At 35.6% G+C, this 17,967-nt stretch overlaps 2 protein-coding genes across 2 annotated transcripts in view; both read right to left on the bottom strand.

Annotated features, from left to right (window-relative positions):
• Positions 1-6,814: 6,814 nt before the first annotated feature.
• Positions 6,815-12,451, bottom strand: LOC112021799 (S-adenosyl-L-methionine-dependent tRNA 4-demethylwyosine synthase). The gene is given in 8 exon segments (XM_065776117.1): positions 6,815-7,272; positions 7,359-7,569; positions 7,645-7,802; positions 8,620-8,706; positions 8,818-9,008; positions 10,300-10,491; positions 10,660-10,759; positions 11,453-12,451. Coding segments are annotated over 8 exon segments (1,941 nt in total). The 5' UTR covers positions 12,311-12,451; the 3' UTR covers positions 6,815-7,128.
• A 1,939-nt stretch (positions 12,452-14,390) lies between these two features.
• The window catches only part of LOC136068674 (probable methyltransferase PMT28), an 11,119-nt gene continuing 7,542 nt past the window's right edge, over positions 14,391-17,967 (bottom strand). The window contains exon 8 of the mRNA XM_065776116.1: positions 14,391-14,792. Within this exon, the coding sequence (XP_065632188.1) occupies positions 14,594-14,792 (199 nt within the window). The 3' untranslated portion in view covers positions 14,391-14,593. The remainder of the gene's footprint in view (positions 14,793-17,967) is intronic.

The following is a 17,967-nucleotide window of genomic DNA, read 5'->3' as shown; positions in this document are numbered from 1 at the left end:
AAAGAATATATGATACATAGGGATGGGTTGGATAAACAGTCATCAAGAGAGAAAAGGGAAAGATGAATTTAGTGGCTTTTCAGCCTTTAAAGTTTAATGAATTTCTTATTCTATTCATTGGGCTTTGGATGAGAGAGAGAAAGAGAGGGAGAAAGGGATGGTTTCTATGGGGTTTTCAAAATCTAGGTGTTGGTCAAAGATATTAGTACAGCTGCTTTAGGATCTTTTTAGAGAGAGAGAGGGAAAGTTGTGAACTTGGGATTAAAAAAATACTGGGTCTCTTTTTGGAATGATTTTTGGAAACCAATACTAGAGGCAAAAAAGGATTTGAACATCAAAGTTAATGAAAGATTTTGATTTTAGGTGATGTGGTTTCTTGTTTGTGTTATAGGGATATTTGGGTACACATATTAATATAGCAATAAGATTATTTGTTTGTACTTTTGTTGATTGAGATATATATATCTATAGGTTTAGATTGAGAAAGATCGATGGGCAAGAAGAAGCCTCAAAAAACGAAGGAACTTTCAGTAGCGATAGCAGAAGCTTCAATAACAGGAGATGAAGGCCAGCAACAGCCACAGTCTCAGACTCCCAGAAAGAGAGGTAGGCCTCGCAAGATCATTGAGAAACCTGAAAGCCAAGATAAAAAAGAAGAAGAATCAGAATCAGTAGCTAAAGAAGCCGAAGACACTACTAATGAGAGTCAATCGAAGAGAGTTAAAACGGGTGAGGAAGAAGAAGAACAGCCAACAGGTGAGGGTTCTTCTGCCTCTAAGGGACTGGGAGCTTCAAAGAAAGAAGAGGGTCAGGCAGAGAAGAGGGAGGTATTACCAAAAGAGCCTCCAAGAAGCAGAGCTAGGCGAAAGAGTAAACCCAGAAAGAGCAGCTAGCTGAAGCTTAAATTAGTGGTAATATTAATTTAAGCCCCACTCTTTTATTTTTCTTTATTATTACGTCTAGCAAATCAAGGAATAGATTTTTCCTTTCTTTTCGTTCCCTTCATGCTGTGTAGCTTCCTGATTCACTATTTGCTTCTCTCTTTTAATTCACAAAGAGAGAAATTAAAGGGCATAGCTTTCGTATTGATTGCTTAAAGTAATTGTGCTTATCATTCTGTATTTGAATATTTTCTTAGTTTTTCTTTTATGGGTCCGAAAAAGAAAATTCATTTTTCTATATAAAAGGGTTAGAGTTGTTATCATCATCATCTTTTACAATTTCTTTTGTAAAAAATGGTAAATACAGTTATTTTATTTAGCGGTACATGGAAGCTTTGAGACTTGAAAGTAGGTCCATTTCTTTAGATAGATTTTTTTCCAGGGTTTTTAATGATATAGAATAAGCTTTTCTGTTCTCACTAAAAAAAGTCATAGTAGAAGAAGAAAAGTTTAGTTTTTTTTTTTTTTTTTTTTTTTTTCGAAAACAAAAGAATATACAATGAATGAGTGAGTTGTGGGGGAAGCAAGAAAGAAATAGTTGGGAGAAATTTTGCAATATGAAAGGTCAGGTGGGGGAAGCAGCTAGTGTTGTGTAGCTAGGATTGGAAAACAGAAATCGAATTTTACGAATTCAGAGAGTTGGTGCCAGTGCCAGTGCCGGTGCCAGCTTTGTGCGATTACGAAGAGACACAAACTAATATTTGATGCCCAACTCAATGCCTGTAGCACGTGATAGTCACGTTCCAATAATGAAATAATATTTTATATTTATACGCCGAGTCCAACTCTCTTTGCGTAGCTCGCCACCTCAGGGAACAAATGGATGACTGATAGTTGACAGGGCTCGACGCTTTTGAACGTGGCACCCACGGCACTGAAGGGCGCGTCATGGACACACAGGACATGAGCCCAAGTTTCATAAACCAATGGGTCTTATATAATAAATGAATTGGCAGAGTCAAAAAAGAAGAAAAAAGTAGTGTGTGATGTTGCAGAAGGGCAGTGAGTGAGTAGAGAGAGACGTCCTGGATATGTCTTATGGATTACAGGATTATTATGAATGACACAGGACAGGACGTTCGGGTACACTAACTTTATTGCTCACTTCTCTATTTTTTATGCTGACCGAAAGCATTATTATTTTTTTTTTATTCAATAACTTTTAGATCATGACAAAATAAATAGAGGATTTGATCATAAAGTTTATAGATATACCGCCCGTTTTGTTACCATTGTTGTTGTTGCCGTTGTGTAAATAATTGTTTTCAGTTTAAATAATATTATATTTTTTTATAAATTTTTTTTACACAATTTTTAAAAATATAAATAACATTATTAAAAATTTCTTACCAAATAGACTTATATTCTTCCACACGCTACTATGCAACGGCTACTAATATACATGTTAAAGCATTTACATTGGTGGAGTCATAATTTTAGCTATTTAGTTTTATTAAAAGTTATTTTATCTATTTTACATTTTCATTTTATAAAATACCCAACTTCAATAATTTTATTTTAGCTTTCAACACGATAAAATAACATAAACACCGCAACAAAAAACAAACACTACAACCACTTCCACTAACAGCCAACTCCACCAACGGCCACAACAACCACTCTACTCTGGCAACCCCAACACACTGCAAGCAAAAAAACAAAAACAAAAAAAAAACTACAACCACAATCACAATCCCATTACCACCAGCCACCACAACCACCAATTATGACAACCAACTATCACAACCACATCCCATTGCCACAACTACAACCATAACCGTAAATCATGAAACCCATAGCCAAAATTCACAAAACCCACTGCTAAAATCATCCATCACTACCACCATAGCCAAAATCAACCACCACCACAACCACCAAACCTATATGAAAACACACGAAAAAACCCAATCATAGCGAAGAGAGAAGAGAGGTGGGCGGCAGTGGTGGCTTGAGGCTTAGGGCTTGGGTCGAAGCAGGCAAGGTGGGTCTGTGGCGGCTGGACAAGGCGAGATCGACAAATGGAGGAAGATGAGCGATTGACAATGTGGGTTTGTGGTGGCTGGGCTAGGCAAGATGGGCGATGGGCGAGCTGGAGAAAAAATGGAGAGAGAAAGCATGGGATGAAGAAAAAAAAAAAAAAAAAAAAAAAAAAAAAAAAAAAAAAAAAAAAAGAGGAAGAAAATTAATAAAATATTTAAACTAGTGTGAACACTACAATAAAAAAAACTTTTTTTTTTTTTTTTTTTAACCTTTGAGCTAAAGTGTACAACTAAAAGTAGTTGTAGAGCCAAATTATTTGGCTTTGGCTCCACCAATGTAGCTATATTTTTGTATTTGGTGGTGCTAAAAATAACAATATAGTTTTTTAGCACCACTAATACTAATGCTCTTAAACTAGTACACATGTCAAAGTGACGATTGGATTGTGATTTTTTTTGTATAAATGATATAATTCAATTATATTAACAAAGGCTAGTTAATCATCTATTTTTTTTTAAAAAAAATTATAGCAATTTGAAAAAATTGTCAAAAAAGTTTTTTATTTTTTTATTTTTTCATAAATTGTTTTCGTAAATGGTTTCTTAATATGCCATTACGGCATTGAAGAGTTATTTTTATAAATATTTTATTGAGAGAATGATAAAACAATAAATATTGTTAATAGATTTTTATATTTCTCATAAAAGTAGTGTAAAAATTTTCTTATTATGATTTATTGCATCATTAACATTATCCTTCTTGATATATGCCCGGGCATTCATCAGTAAAACTTTATTAACAAATATGCAATTATGTTGTGTGACAAAATGTTTGTGAACTCGTATTTGATTACTAAAAGGAAAAGAAACACTTCATCAAAAAACAATAAAAAAATAAAAAGGAAAAGAAACACTAGGAGCTGTCAGGCCCAGGCTTTGACCTCGCATGCTTCCGGTGGGACCCTAGCGTATCCCCCATCCCCTAGTGGGGCGTTTCGCTTTCAAACTGAAACTAGTGGGTACTGTTTGATTGAAGTATATTAAAACCAAAAACCAAACCAAACCAAACCAAACCACACCGAGTATGGATTGAAGATACATGTAGGTGTCCGTTTGTTTTAAGCGACTATTTCTATTGATTCTCAAAGGAATTAAAAAGAGACTTTTTTAATTTGGACGACATGCAGAAAGACTCGTGCGGATTGGGTCAAATATTACACACATCTATTCCCTATAGTTTAAATTTAGTGTTATTGATCTATTGGGTTTGACAAATGGTAAAATTGCTCGAATTAATTTTTAAACAGACTATTTGATTAGAAGCACACATTGATGCTCATATAAATGTCCAACCAAAATACCTAATACTTTTTTTTAAAAAAATATAGAAGCAAATACCTAATACATTAATAGAAGTTGTAGAAAGGTAGAGGTAAATCATCATTTGGCCTATTAGCACTTTTGCTATTTGTGGGGTGAGATCCATGAGTTGAACGCCCTTAATAGCAAATAAATTATCCAACAAACACTATTGTTTCTCGATTCCATTTAAATATATTCTTTCGTTAATTACCTACCTCTCCTTTTTCAATCTCTCCCCCCAAGCCGACCCAACTCTTCTCTTTTTGGCCTTCACGGCAGCAATTTTGTCGTAAATGCTGCAGCGGCAATGGATGGGATCATGTGGTTGTGTTGATTGGCTGCAAGATTTAGCAATGGGTTCCTTTCCATTCAACTCTCCAACAAGATTACATTCCATTCTAGTCGTTTTCTTTCAAATATATGAGAAATATTTAATTCCTTGACATTCTTTTATATTCCATTCTATTTCCTTTATAAACTCTCAAACATAATGCTAGGATATATTTGTTAGGGAGAGAGACTGGGAGAGAAGGAAAGGGGGGAGGGGAGGAGAGGAATGGAGAATACAATACGATAGAGAGAAAGGTGCCCAAATATAGTATACTCCGACCAACTTTCCCACTACTCTCCCCATCTCCCTCCATCCAAAACTAGGCTTAGGCCCTCACATTCTCGGTTGCAGATTTCCCTTTATAAATCCCATGGACCAACCACGCTTTCTCTCATGCAAATCCAGAGAATATCTTCTATTTTAGGGTAAAGCAAATAATAATAATAATAATAATTGAGAATACCCAGCTAGAAAAGAACAACAAAATGAGAAAACAGCTGTCCTATTCCTCAATAATGCTCCTCAGATCATTTCAGTCCAAAAGCGATTACCACTCGCTGCATCTTCTAGCTCAGTTAAAAGTGAATGAAATTTGGCTAGGTTCGTTTATTAATTTTCCAGTTTTCACCGGTCCCCACCGCAGATGAAAGATCCCATGTCAGGGCAGAATGTTTTTCACTCCCTTGTTTACAATGTGACATGATTTTTCTTAACTAAATTAATAAGATATGAACCTTATAAACATTTGACTCTTAACCATTTTGTGATAATTAACCATCTGATTACAATTGAAGGCATGACAATTCGTCCACAATGGAATAAATGTTCTTTTTCAAAAGAATTAATACAATTATAGCTCACAAAAGAGAAAAAATGCTGGGAACTGGATAATGCATATACCTCAAATCACAATAATATCCCATTAATTCCTGAGAAAGAAAGTTGGAAAATGGATTGGATGGGATGAATATGGCACGAATTGAATTTTCTTCACCTAACTTCCATGGCAATGGGTTTAGTACAAGAAGCCACTTAAAATTCAAATATTAGGCCGTTTCTAAATATAGAAGGACCTTTCGCAGGTGAAGAAGTAGACATGGATATGCAGCGGCTTAAAGCATCATTATGCTGCATAGAACACTATTATCATCATGACACTGAGAAAATTAAGAGAAATGCTGACTGGTCAGACAACTGGAGTTCAAGAAAGGTAATGCATACTTGGTCCATGATGAGCCCATATCCTAAAAGTTGGATAATGAAATGGATGAGCCTTGAGGTTTCAAATCTGACTTGACTTAACAAAATGAGTAGTGAACTTATCCAAATGCTTATGTACACTGCAACTAACAGAGTTGCTGACTAATCTGGACAACTAGAGCTCAAGAAAGGCAAAGCATACTAGGTCTGTGATGAGCCCATTTCCTCAAAGTTGGATGGTGAGCCTTAAGGTTTCAAATCTGTCTTGATTTTTTCAAAATAGGGAAACAAATTACCCAAATGCCTATGCACAAAAGTTAAGTGAGGTAAAACATTAGACTCATTTCTACTGCACTATAACAGAGTTGCAAGACTCAGATAATAGCAGTTAATATCTGGTTCTGCATTCTATTCTCAAAGAAGCGGACAGCTGGAATTTGTCATCAGATGATAAACAGTAAAGCTACCCCAAGATATAGAAAGCTGGTTAAAAGGATGATGCGCAAGCAAAAGGGGCCTACTTCATGATTTTGGTCATACTCAGCCTATACCGTAAAAATTATGCAATTTGTCAACTACTGTCAACAATTTCTTCATGAAAATAATTGATGGAACAAATATACATTAGACGTAGTGTCCGTTTGGCAAAGATTATTTTTGTCACCTTATTTTACTATTCAGCTTATTTTTTATACAATTCGCGAGTCCCACTGCACTTTTTGGGTACTATTTATGAGTCTTATTGTACTATTTCAGCTAACTTTTAGCTTTATTTACAGTACTTTCAGCAAAAAGTTTTCAGTTTCAGTAAAATAAGTGAATTCCAAACGAACCCATAATTTACTCACCAATAAGCAGTTTTCTTAGTCCAAAACTGGCAAGCCAAAATCTTTGACACTAATATAATCACTTGATACATCAGATAAAACCACTAATAATGTTTTCATTGAATTTCTATGAATTGAATTTTGATACAAATGGAGCAATTGATACATCAGATAAAACCACTAATAATGTTTTCATTGAATTTCTATGAATTGAATTTTGATACAAATGGAGCAATGATTGACCTCTCTAACCAAACAATTACGAAGTATAACCTTGACAAAACACTAGGTACTACAATGTAACATTTTAAAAACATATTATTAAAAAATAAACAAAAATGTAAAAGACAAGGGCAACATGCTATCACATCAACCTGGACTTTTGGGCTCTCATCAATTGCCAGTTAGCCAGAGTGCAGTAAAATATAACCTATAATTAATATAAAAATTTTTCCTGTCAACTCAACTAATTCAAGTGTCTAACCTGGTCAGTCAGTGCTGGATTTGTGACGTCGCTCCTTCTTATACCGAGACTGACCCGGATCAAATCCACCTTCTTCTGCTCCATAGACAGCCCATGATGGTGTGGCAGCCATGTAATCCACGCTGCTAAACGGTTTTCTAGAAGCCACCTGCATTTCCAATGATAGTAAAATCAGTAACTAAAAAACCTATCAATCTAAATTAAACCAGAAACAAAAATGGTGCTGTTTCTAACCAAGTTGTGGAACTTTTCATAATCTATCCATGTGAACCACTTGCCGTTGACCTTAAACTTATCAGTTTTTGCCAGGAGTACACAACAGGAGTGCACATGTTCACATGCAACCTCGTACTCTCCTTGGCTTCTTAGAGCTAAGGCCTCAGAAAAAGCTTTCACATCAGAATGCCAGGGTACATTTTCCATTGTCAATTTTGATGTAGCAGACCTGAAAAGTTATCAAAATGATCATGCAGTTCAAGAAACAAACAGGGACAGGGGGAAGAGTAGTGGGGCAACTCACGTTCCACAATATGTAACACCTTTGATTTCAACAAAATCAGGTTTTCCAATGCTAAAGAGCTTAGAATAAGCATCAATGGCTTCTGTATTCCAGCCTTTCACCAGAGTCAAGCGGTAGACAGTTCGCTGTTGTTTCTCCCTGAGAGCTTTTAAGGAGTCCTGCCAAAAATTTCCACAGGTATTAAAATGATAGTTCCAGTCAGTTAGGTTATACCGAGTTAAAAGATCAAGAAAAGGAAAACAGAGGGGCAGTGAGACATATTGTGTTACTTCATAAAATTTGGGACCAATTATCAGATGGTTCACAGGTCCCAGAGATTGACATCTTTAAATAACAACCATATGATAGTCAGTCATTTGAAAAAAAAGAAATATGTTATGCAGTATTTTGAACCAACTACTGTGCTGCTATGTAATTTATAACTGACATCTACCTACATCAGCACAGACAAAAGCAGTGAAGAAGTAAAGTCAGAAACTGTGCTGCCAACCCCCTTTTTCAACCTTCCAATTAGCCACAATTTGATCGTTGCTGTTCATTTGATACAGAGAAGGCATCTAGACCTCTTTGGCTTTATACCAAGGATGGTGTACCATCATGTTTACATAGGATCTTTTGTCACTAATGGTTCATAAGTAGGATTTGTAAGTGGATTTCCATCAACTTTATTATTTTTCAACCAAACCACGAAAAAAAAAAAAAAAGCAAAGGACCAATTGGAGCCAACCTCTCAAATAATTGAAGAATAGAAACAAAGTTGTATTTTTCTTCTGTGTGATAAGAAGTAGAGCAAATAATGAATTCAGTAGGAGATTTTTATTTATTTGGATTTATACTCTCTTAAGAGTTGATCTCTACAGTGCAGAGAGGTTAATCAATAATCTAAACAGTTTGCAAACAGTCAGCCTACGATCACAGTAGAGGTTTTAGTGCCAAATAGTTTTAGCTCCTAAATACTGAAAGAAGTTTACATACAATGAAGCGCTCCCAAAAATCCCCAAAGAGTGGCCTATCAATTGCCTTCAAGCTATCCTTTGTCGCAGCATCTACGCTTACATATAACTGCAAAAGTAAAAAAAAATATATATCAATTGGGTTTGCGATTTATTAGACCTGCAAGGATCTTCTGATGCAAGATTCTTTTTCACAAAGAATTTACTGGGACATGCAAACCTGGGTGACAGGCCTCAGCATTTCAATTTTTTCAGGAAACTGTGCATTTGTTACTAGGAAAGTAGAAATTTTCCGCCGGTGCAGCTCATCCACAAGTGTATTGATCTCTGGGTACATTATTGGTTCACCAACAAGTGATAAGGCACAATGCCTAGGTGAGAGACCTTCCATTAACCGCTCCAATGTAACGCCTGCATGAAAAGATTCTTGGGTCAAGGGTAGACAAGAATTTTTTTTTTTAAATATCAATAAATATACCAACACAGAGATGGATATGCCTATATGTATATACCAACACAGACATGCATAAAAGCTGAAAAGCGGTTTGCACAAAATGAAAAAGAACCATAAGCCATGTGTGATGAAGGACAGCAGTAGGGAAAAAGAGATAAAAGGGGCAAAGAAGATAAACAGAATGAATCCTAAGCTTCACCACCTAGAATTTGTTTGTAAACTTTACGCATCACAACCTAAGGGGGCATTTGGTTTGCCGTGATGTTACATTACGCCATAATATTACATTATTGCAATCTTACATTAATGTAATCTCAATACAATAATACAACATTACATTGTTTAGGAAGGTGGTGGGATTAAGATGATATGATATATTTTGTAATTTTAAATTATGGTTTAAATTATGGTAATTAGAAAAAAATAAAATAAACCAAAAATCTTAATGTCACATCATCGTAATGTGCATCACATCAAAGGCACGTCACAACGAACCAAACGACCCCTAAGGGCGTTTGACATCACCACCAAACAAAGAGAAGCACATTCTCCAATAATAAAATTCTTATTCCAATTGTGATGTCCTTCATGATCACAAGAGCATTAGTTTAATAAGGTTTCAAGGATTACATCCATATGGAAATATCTAATTGAATCCCATAAAACCCTCAACATTAAAAACCAAATTCAAAAACAAAAATAATTTCACATTCAAAAATAAAATCTGAAATAATGTTGGTGCTCCTTGCATCAATGTGTTAAATGAATTGAAGTCACCATTTTTCAGCCAAAGCAATCACCATAAATCTTTGACAATACCAGGGCCAGATCTGGCAATTTCTTTTTTTTGATGAGTAAGAAGAGAATATTATTAATAACAGAATAGCAAGAGAAACACAAAGAGTTCATGGTAGTGAACAAAGGAAAAAAGGAACAAAAAGACAGAAGCAGCCCCTAATCTATTCTAATAGATGAAAGAAAATCCAAAAGGGTAGAACAATCCGTGAAACCCCAACACCGAGATCAATCAAAGAGGGTCTGCTAGCAAAACTCTAATAACTAAACCAGAGTTTTCCCCTCATCCTCAGGCAATTTCATATTAAGGTCTACCATACTTTTCAATACCAGGGCTCAACCTGCAAAGAAAAAAGGACTGCTACCCAGAACTTCTTTCATTTGCTTAAACTATTGCATGCAGGTTTATTATTTTAAAGGATTATCCAACCAGTACAGAAATAAATAAGTTACCAGGAACTCCTTTCATTTGCTTAATCATATTTGTATGCAGGTCTATGGCAGAATTCACAATGTCTAAGGGATCATCCATCTTCCACTGCCAACTCTTTCCAACAGGATTTGTATGATGCCTCCAACAGAAAACACATTTATTGGCACATGCCAAACTAGGGGTTGCCTCCATGCACCTGTGTCATAGCACAGTTTGACAAATTTAAACTGCTAGCTGAGGCAACATGATATTTATAGTTTTATTAAACACAAATAAATTCAACAAAAAAGCATGTAGACTCAGCAACCACAAAAAATTAAAAATTAAAAATTTAAAAAAAAATTAAAAAAAAAATTAAAAAAAATTTATAAAAAAAAAAAAAAAAAAAAAAAAAAAAAAAAAAAAAAAAAAAAAAGGAAGTGTAANCTTAGTCCATCTACAAATTTTCACACCACTATGTGAACCAATGATTTTATATCCCTGCAAATGTTATGTCATTTTAACAGAGCCAATAAAAAAAAATATGTAGAAAATAATTAAAAGAGTGCAGCTCATAAAGTGCTACACTGGAAGATGTGAGGGTAGTAAATTCATTCTTATGATCAAAAGAGGGAGACTGGCAATATATTATTTTCTAATTTAGAAAGACCCACATTGCACCACTATCTTCAGAGCCATACAGAGTAAAAAGAAAAGAAATTCTAAACTATCAACTTATAAAAGAAAGACAAAATTTAACACATACTACCTGTGTAACTTCTAATTGCAGCCTTTGCAGGTACTTCAATACAAGTAACAGATAAATGTTTATTGATATAAGAAGAAACTCAAGCATACAGGGTGCACATGAGAGACCCCTCTAAAGAATTGCAACTTAAGGTCAATGTAATCTATAAAATCAACAGTGGAAGGAAGAGAAACCCATTCAGTGGTGAGAGACCATTCATACATTGACCGAAGTACTAATAAAGTTATAACCTCCTTATGCTTCGATTCATAAGCTAACCCACTGAGCTAGTTTTGATATGTTTAAGAATTCTATAATAAGTACTAACTTAAACATATCTTGTAGCTCTATTGAATTAACCCCATTCAATGAGGACCGCAATTCAAAACTCAACCGTAATTCAAATCGACACATTTCTAAAAATAGCTACAATAAGATAGGCATACCTGCTTCTCTAAGCTTGCTCTAATCGCCGGAGTCACCATATCTTTTTTCCCATTCAACTTTCCATTAGTTTCAGCCACTGTCACTGTCACCGTCTTCTTCCTCAACGGCGCTTTCCCTGCAATATCCTCAACATCAACAATATCCGAACCCTCGTCACCGCCTTCTTCTTCACTATCCTCATCTTCACCAACACTCTCACCATCGCTCTCAGAAACCAAAACTTCTCCACCACCATTTTCGACCACACCGCCACGTTTCAAAAACCCAACCACCTTAACACTCCAAGCATCAAACACCTCATCTACATCACCGCTATCCACATCTCCTTCCCAAACAGGCAAAACCTCCCTCGCACCCATCGCTCTCATCTGCTTCGAAAAGTCCCTCGCAACCGAGTTGAATGTGGCTCCGTAAGCTCCACTCCCGACGCCGAAAACCGCGAAGTTACAATTCGAGAGCAACAGAGACCCAACCCTAAAGTCATCGGCGCTCTCCGCAAGCCAGTTCGCGAAGAACTTCGCACTCGCTGGAGCTTTACCATCTTCCCAAGTCGAAGCTACGATCAAAACTAGGGTTTCTTTCGGAAGATCTTCGGGCTCGTAATCTTTGGGATCGATGAGGTCGAATGCGAGATCGTTTATCGCTAAGAGATCGAATAAGCGTTGAGCTAGGGCTTTGGAGGTGCCTGTTTGGGAAACGAAGAAGAGCTTTGGTTTCGAAAGGGAGCAATTAGGTTTAGGATTTTGTAGAGAGAGTTTGAGTTTTCTTAAGCGGCGAGATTCGTAGAAGCAATAGAATGTTGAGGCGGAGAGGAGAGCTAAGAGAGTGAGTCGAGCTGAGACAGAGGAAAGGGACATAGTTGGTACGATTTTATTGGTTTGGTTTTTTGTGTGTTTTTAGAGAGATTTGAAAAGTTTTAGGGACATGGCGGGGTTTAAGCTCGTAAACGAATGAGAGTTTTGAGAGTGAAGAAGAAGAAGAAGAAGAAGATGGCGCTTTGGTAGGCGAAGATGGTGGGCCGTATCTCAATTCAACTGGGAGTATGGGCTTTATGGGCTTTAAGTTAAGGCCCTTGGTTTCAAGGTCAAGGGAAATTTTACATTTTTACGAGCACACAATGTGAAAACATGACCTTTTTTTTTAATTAATTTTTTTATTTATTTATAGATATGTGATAAAATCTCAACCTATGTTGTTAGTTCTATAATAGCTATGACTAATTTTAAATATTTGTCATGTCAATGATATAGATATAACTTATATAAGACCGATTTTAAATATGTGTCGTATCAGTGTCGCATTCAATGCATTGGAATACTGAATATAAGTCAAATATTAAAATATAGAAATGAGCGCCGGATCAATTTGTAAACATGTGTATGATGTGGACACATGACCAATTTTCAACATGTGTCTTGTCAACAAGGAAACCCAATAATGGAGAGAGATGAATATACTGACTGCAAACATAAGATTAATAACTTTGCCTTGCATAGACAGCATGTTGTTGGATTATTTTGTAGGGCCTGCTCATTTTCAGATTGCATTGGATCACCATAGTTTTTTAGTGGAGTTTGTGATGTAATTTTATGTTAAAATCTCTTTCATTCTCCCTTGTATCTGTGTATTTGTTTCTAAAAGAAAAACACCGGGTCAATTTACATATCCTCTTAAAAGGAACAAAATTTGCATGTGAAGCTATAGAGGGAATATACTTCTATAATACTGGTAGAGAACTGTTAAGATCATTTAAATACAAAAGGTTCATTGCCTATATAGTGACATCTAGTTTTTAGTTGCTTTGCCTAGGAATTTTTTCTCATTTGCGTTGCTTCTGTCTTGTTATGAAGTATGAACAGATCTGCCAGAAACAATAGGAACCCATGGAATTTTATTAGACTTCCAAACTTCCTAGACTTCGGCCATTTAATCTATCAGTAGACTTATTTCAGAGTCGGCTATATTTAGGCCTTGTAGGCAAAATATATTGTCTCAAAATTTTTCTTTCTGTGTTGTTTACAATAATGTTCAAGTAAGTTCTAAAGTTCATTTCAAAACACCACATCTCAGGAGGAATGTGATACAAAAATGAACTCGGTTGTGCTAGCTTGCTTTTCAGAGTATATCAGGAGTCTGGACAAGTGGACAACTTTCACATGAGAATAATCTTATAAATTGCCAAATTGGAATCTTGATTCTTCTCGAAGAAACAAAAATTATGTTATGTGTAGTTATATACAAGGTACTGATATCATTGCTAAATATGAGTGTCAAATATAAATGAGGTCACTTTTCGAGATGGACTCATCTAGTTGCTGAATAATATATATATATATATATGAGATGGGTTCAAGTTATACCTGGTGTAACTCTATAAGAGTTACACCCTTTTTAAGCCGTAGATTCCTAAAAGATCGAACGGTTAAAAACAAAACACTATTATCCATTACATCTATTAAATATTTAACAAATTAATAGCATACTCATTATCTCTTTTCTTATTAAATGCTCCTGTATTTTTCTCTCTCCTTATTGAGTCATTCATTGTAATTTCTTTTTCTATGCAATTCCTTCCATCATTTACTTAGTTTTTTTCCTAAATAAAACCTCATCCCTTTTTTACAAAATGTTCAAGCACAATTGAAAAAAAGGCATCAGAATTTATTTTCTCGTCCTCGTAGCTACAAGCATGAATATTTTCCCATACACTTTGCTGCTCCTGAACCAGAAAATTTCTCGAGTACCTTTAGTTTCAATGTACTTGATTCCAGTTTTAATCAACGCAAACAGGTTAAGTAAAACTGCTAATATAGAGATAGTAAAGAGGAACCAACGGTCTGATGGCTTGAGATTCTTTGCACCATTGCAAATAATTGTTAATATTACTCCTTGAAACACAAAGTACCCCCCCCCTTCTCACTTTCTTTCCTCTTTACATTGCAGAGTCCAATTAGTATCCGTGTTAACAAAATCAAGAATCAGTATACTTCGCACCAAAAATGAAGAACCAGTATATGTTTTTTTGGGGGGATTACAAAAGGGAGCCGAAAAGCTTTCACCTTGTTTTCTTGTAAAAGAGGACCAAACATTTTCTAGTAGAATTTGTGGCCATACTGTCACAAGTCGCACAGATAGAGATTTTAAGGTCGCCACAAGGTTTTTTGCGCGCATAAGATGCCCTCCTTGTCCTGAGCATAAGTCATTCGGATCTCCCAGTGCAAACTTCTTAAGATTCCCTCCAATGGGTCCAATATCTCGACCTTATCACGTATAATAGTCCAACCTCCAGGCCGCAGAATACGATCCATCTCAACAACAATGGATACAGGTTTATTACACCTGAAAAATAGCATGTAAGTGGGAAGACAAACATCACCAGTAAAGAAAGTACGTCTGAAAGTTCAAACACTAGCTTGGATAATTACAGAATGGACTACTGGACGGTGGTTTAAAGAACACCTATAATAACAGCAAAAGCAGCCAAAAGTAAAGGGGCATAATGGCATCATGACATCCAAAGACCTACAAGACTATCAAGCAATAGGAAAACATACTTGAAAGTGAAATAAAAGCTATTATTTGCAAGATGATGACTACGGGTCCGTTTAGATACCGCTTATTTTGCTGAAAACTAAAAACTTTCAGCAAAATAATTTTTAAATGTGTGAATAGAGCCGTGGGATCTATTTTTAATGAAAGTTTTGTTGAAAAAAGAGGTTTGTAGGTCTTGTAAACAGTGCACAAGACCCACTAAACAGTGTCTAAATTGCTACTCAAATACTGTCCCCAATAAGCAGAGTAACGCCAAAGTATCTGTCTGTCTATATAATGTTGCTAGGGTGCATGTATTTATTAAACGCTTTATGAGTCCTTTTTTAACGTGCATAAAATTGATGTGTTCCCAATGTCTTCCCCCCAACCCATCATTATATATATGCACCAAATCCAAGAGTGGTTTTTGAGACCAAGGTATCTCCACATTGAAGTAACATAGACTCCCTACTATAACAATTTTCAGGGAAGAAAAGAATATCCCATATAAAAACATTGAAAGTTTGCATATATATGTAAACATCTTAATCTGGAATCATAAAACTAGCCAACTAAGTAATGCGTGCTGACAAGATGAGTGATTCAGGCATTAATAATCTAGGACATTAAAATAAATAGAGAATTGAACTTACAAAATGAATATTGCCTGTACATCCAAGCAATGACCTAAGGGATGGTTCATTTGTAGGGTGGTTTGGACAGATGGATTTAAGCAGTCAACTAAGACTGCACTAAACTTAATGGGTAAAGCAAAATTAGATTGCAAACTTGTCTTCATGACACCCTACTAACATATATCCTTACCAAGAAAATTAATATAAATTAAAATAAGTTGCAATCTACAGATAAATTCACATAAAGTCTGTAACTAACCTGTTCTTGAGCCGCGAGAAGAGATGATCAGCATGCAAAAGATCATACGATCTTGGGTAAGTACCAAAAGACTCACACCAATCATGGTAGACGCCAACAAGCCCACGCTCATAAATGAAAGGAAGTGTATCAGGTGCATGGACTGGGACTACATTCATCACCCAAACCTTCTGTTGAGAGAGAGCTGCGGCAAATCTGTACATCACATGCACATTATTACTCTACTTTTTGGTATATTTTATGGAGTTCAATATTAAAATAATAATAATAATAATAACAAAAAAAAAAGAATAAAAAAAGCCCATAAAACCTGAAGGAGACAGGACTCTGTCTAAGCAAAAAGAAAATGCATACATTTTGTACATCTTCTGACCCTTTAACACTAGAAACTTATACAAACAAGCAGTACAAAAAATCAAAGGGAAATTAATTATTCAATTCTTCTGGTTGCATACCCTCCATAGATGGCTTTCATGTCCATCACATTCCGTATATTTGACCAGTCAATGATCCCGGAAACAAGTTCCTCTGTTTTCCCTTGTTTTACAGAGTATTTCTTATATCTTTCGGGACTTTTAGAAAAAATAACTCTCAGTGTCTTAATGAATGATCTATGCCTCTCCAAAAAATTGAATTTTATCTCTTCCTTTCCCCCTTTTTATAGCACAGTGGCGGGCTCCTGGGGTACTACCAATTTTCCTTTTTGCCCTTTGAAGTTGGTTCAGCGCCTGGTTGTCCCAGGAGACATGTCGTTTCCTTTTTTTTATAGCTCTTCTCTTTTGCTGCGACAGGATGAAAGTTTCCCAGCAAGCTTCCCATTTGCCGGATTCCCCTTGGTTGACCTGAGGTGTTTGGCTTTTTGCTCAGCTTTCCCAGCTTTCCCAGTTGTACTTTCTTTGTCTTTTTTCTTCAAATGGTTGGGACCAACTTCCTGCATTTTTATCTTTTTTGTCTTTCTTCGAATGAGAGTCTCCCAGCGTGCCTTTTGTCCTTTTTTTCTTATCAAGTCTGCCTTCATTTCTCCTCATACGTCGGGGATCCTCTGCTCCGGTATTGCTTCTGGTCCGACCCAAGTCTTCCTTCTGGACTTGGTTGCTGTTTGCTTCATCTGTTTTCTTGGCCCTTTTCTTCGTGGACCTAATAAAGTCTTCTGGGCTCCTTTTTTTCTTTCTTTTCCCTTCCTTTCTTTTATTGTAAGAGCCCATCCTTTCTCTCTTTTTTTTTGTGAAATGGGCCTAAGGTCTTTTTTCATCTCTTTTCTTTTTGGGCCTATTTGGGCTATATTAGTTATATATATTTTTTTGCACCCTCAACACTAGTTAACGAGCATTTCCTTATTTATATAGGAATCAATCGACTATATATAAAGCAAAAAATTCCAGGGCCACTTTCATTAACTGAGGCATACTAGCACCTATATAGGGTTGTACCTCAAACTAGTGCTCTATTCAATTTGGGAAAATGCTTTGAGTACTAAAAATAATTAGAAGTTCTTTTCAGAATTTGTGCTCTTGTTGTAGTCTGATGCTATTTGTAGCTCCTGCTGTGAATATTTTTGCTTGAACATTTTGTTAAAAAAGGATGGAAGGTGATAGGTTTTATTAGTGAGAAAAAAACTAACTAATAAGAAAAAAAAAAAAAAAAAAAATGGTAGAAACCTGCTGCGAGGCATGCTGGCCTTGCCTAAAAAGGAACTACATGGAATTGAAAATTAATAAGGAGAGAGAAAATGAGCACACAAAAAGCATTTAATAAGGAGAGAAATAATGAGTATACTATTAATTTGGTAAATATAAATGATATAATAATGGATAACAGTGTTTTTTTTTAACCGTTCGATCTTTTAAGAATCTACGGCTTAAAAAAGGTGTAAGTCTGTATAGAGTTCACAGGTGTAACTTGAACCATCTCTCTCTCTATATATATATATTATATTTCTTTATAAATCGATAATTACAAAAATGCAGAAGGGATATCTTGATTCACTTTTTGATATATGTTTTGAGTCTTTTGACTACCATGAATTCTGTCCAAAAAAAAAATGCATCGATTCCAACCCTGCCCCCCCTCTCCTCCTCTCTCTCTCTCT

This window comes from Quercus suber, unplaced genomic scaffold, assembly GCF_002906115.3.
Source record: "Quercus suber isolate HL8 unplaced genomic scaffold, Cork oak 2.0 scaffold_128, whole genome shotgun sequence".
Taxonomy (NCBI): domain Eukaryota; kingdom Viridiplantae; phylum Streptophyta; class Magnoliopsida; order Fagales; family Fagaceae; genus Quercus; species Quercus suber.
This window is presented reverse-complemented; position numbering and strand designations above follow the sequence as displayed.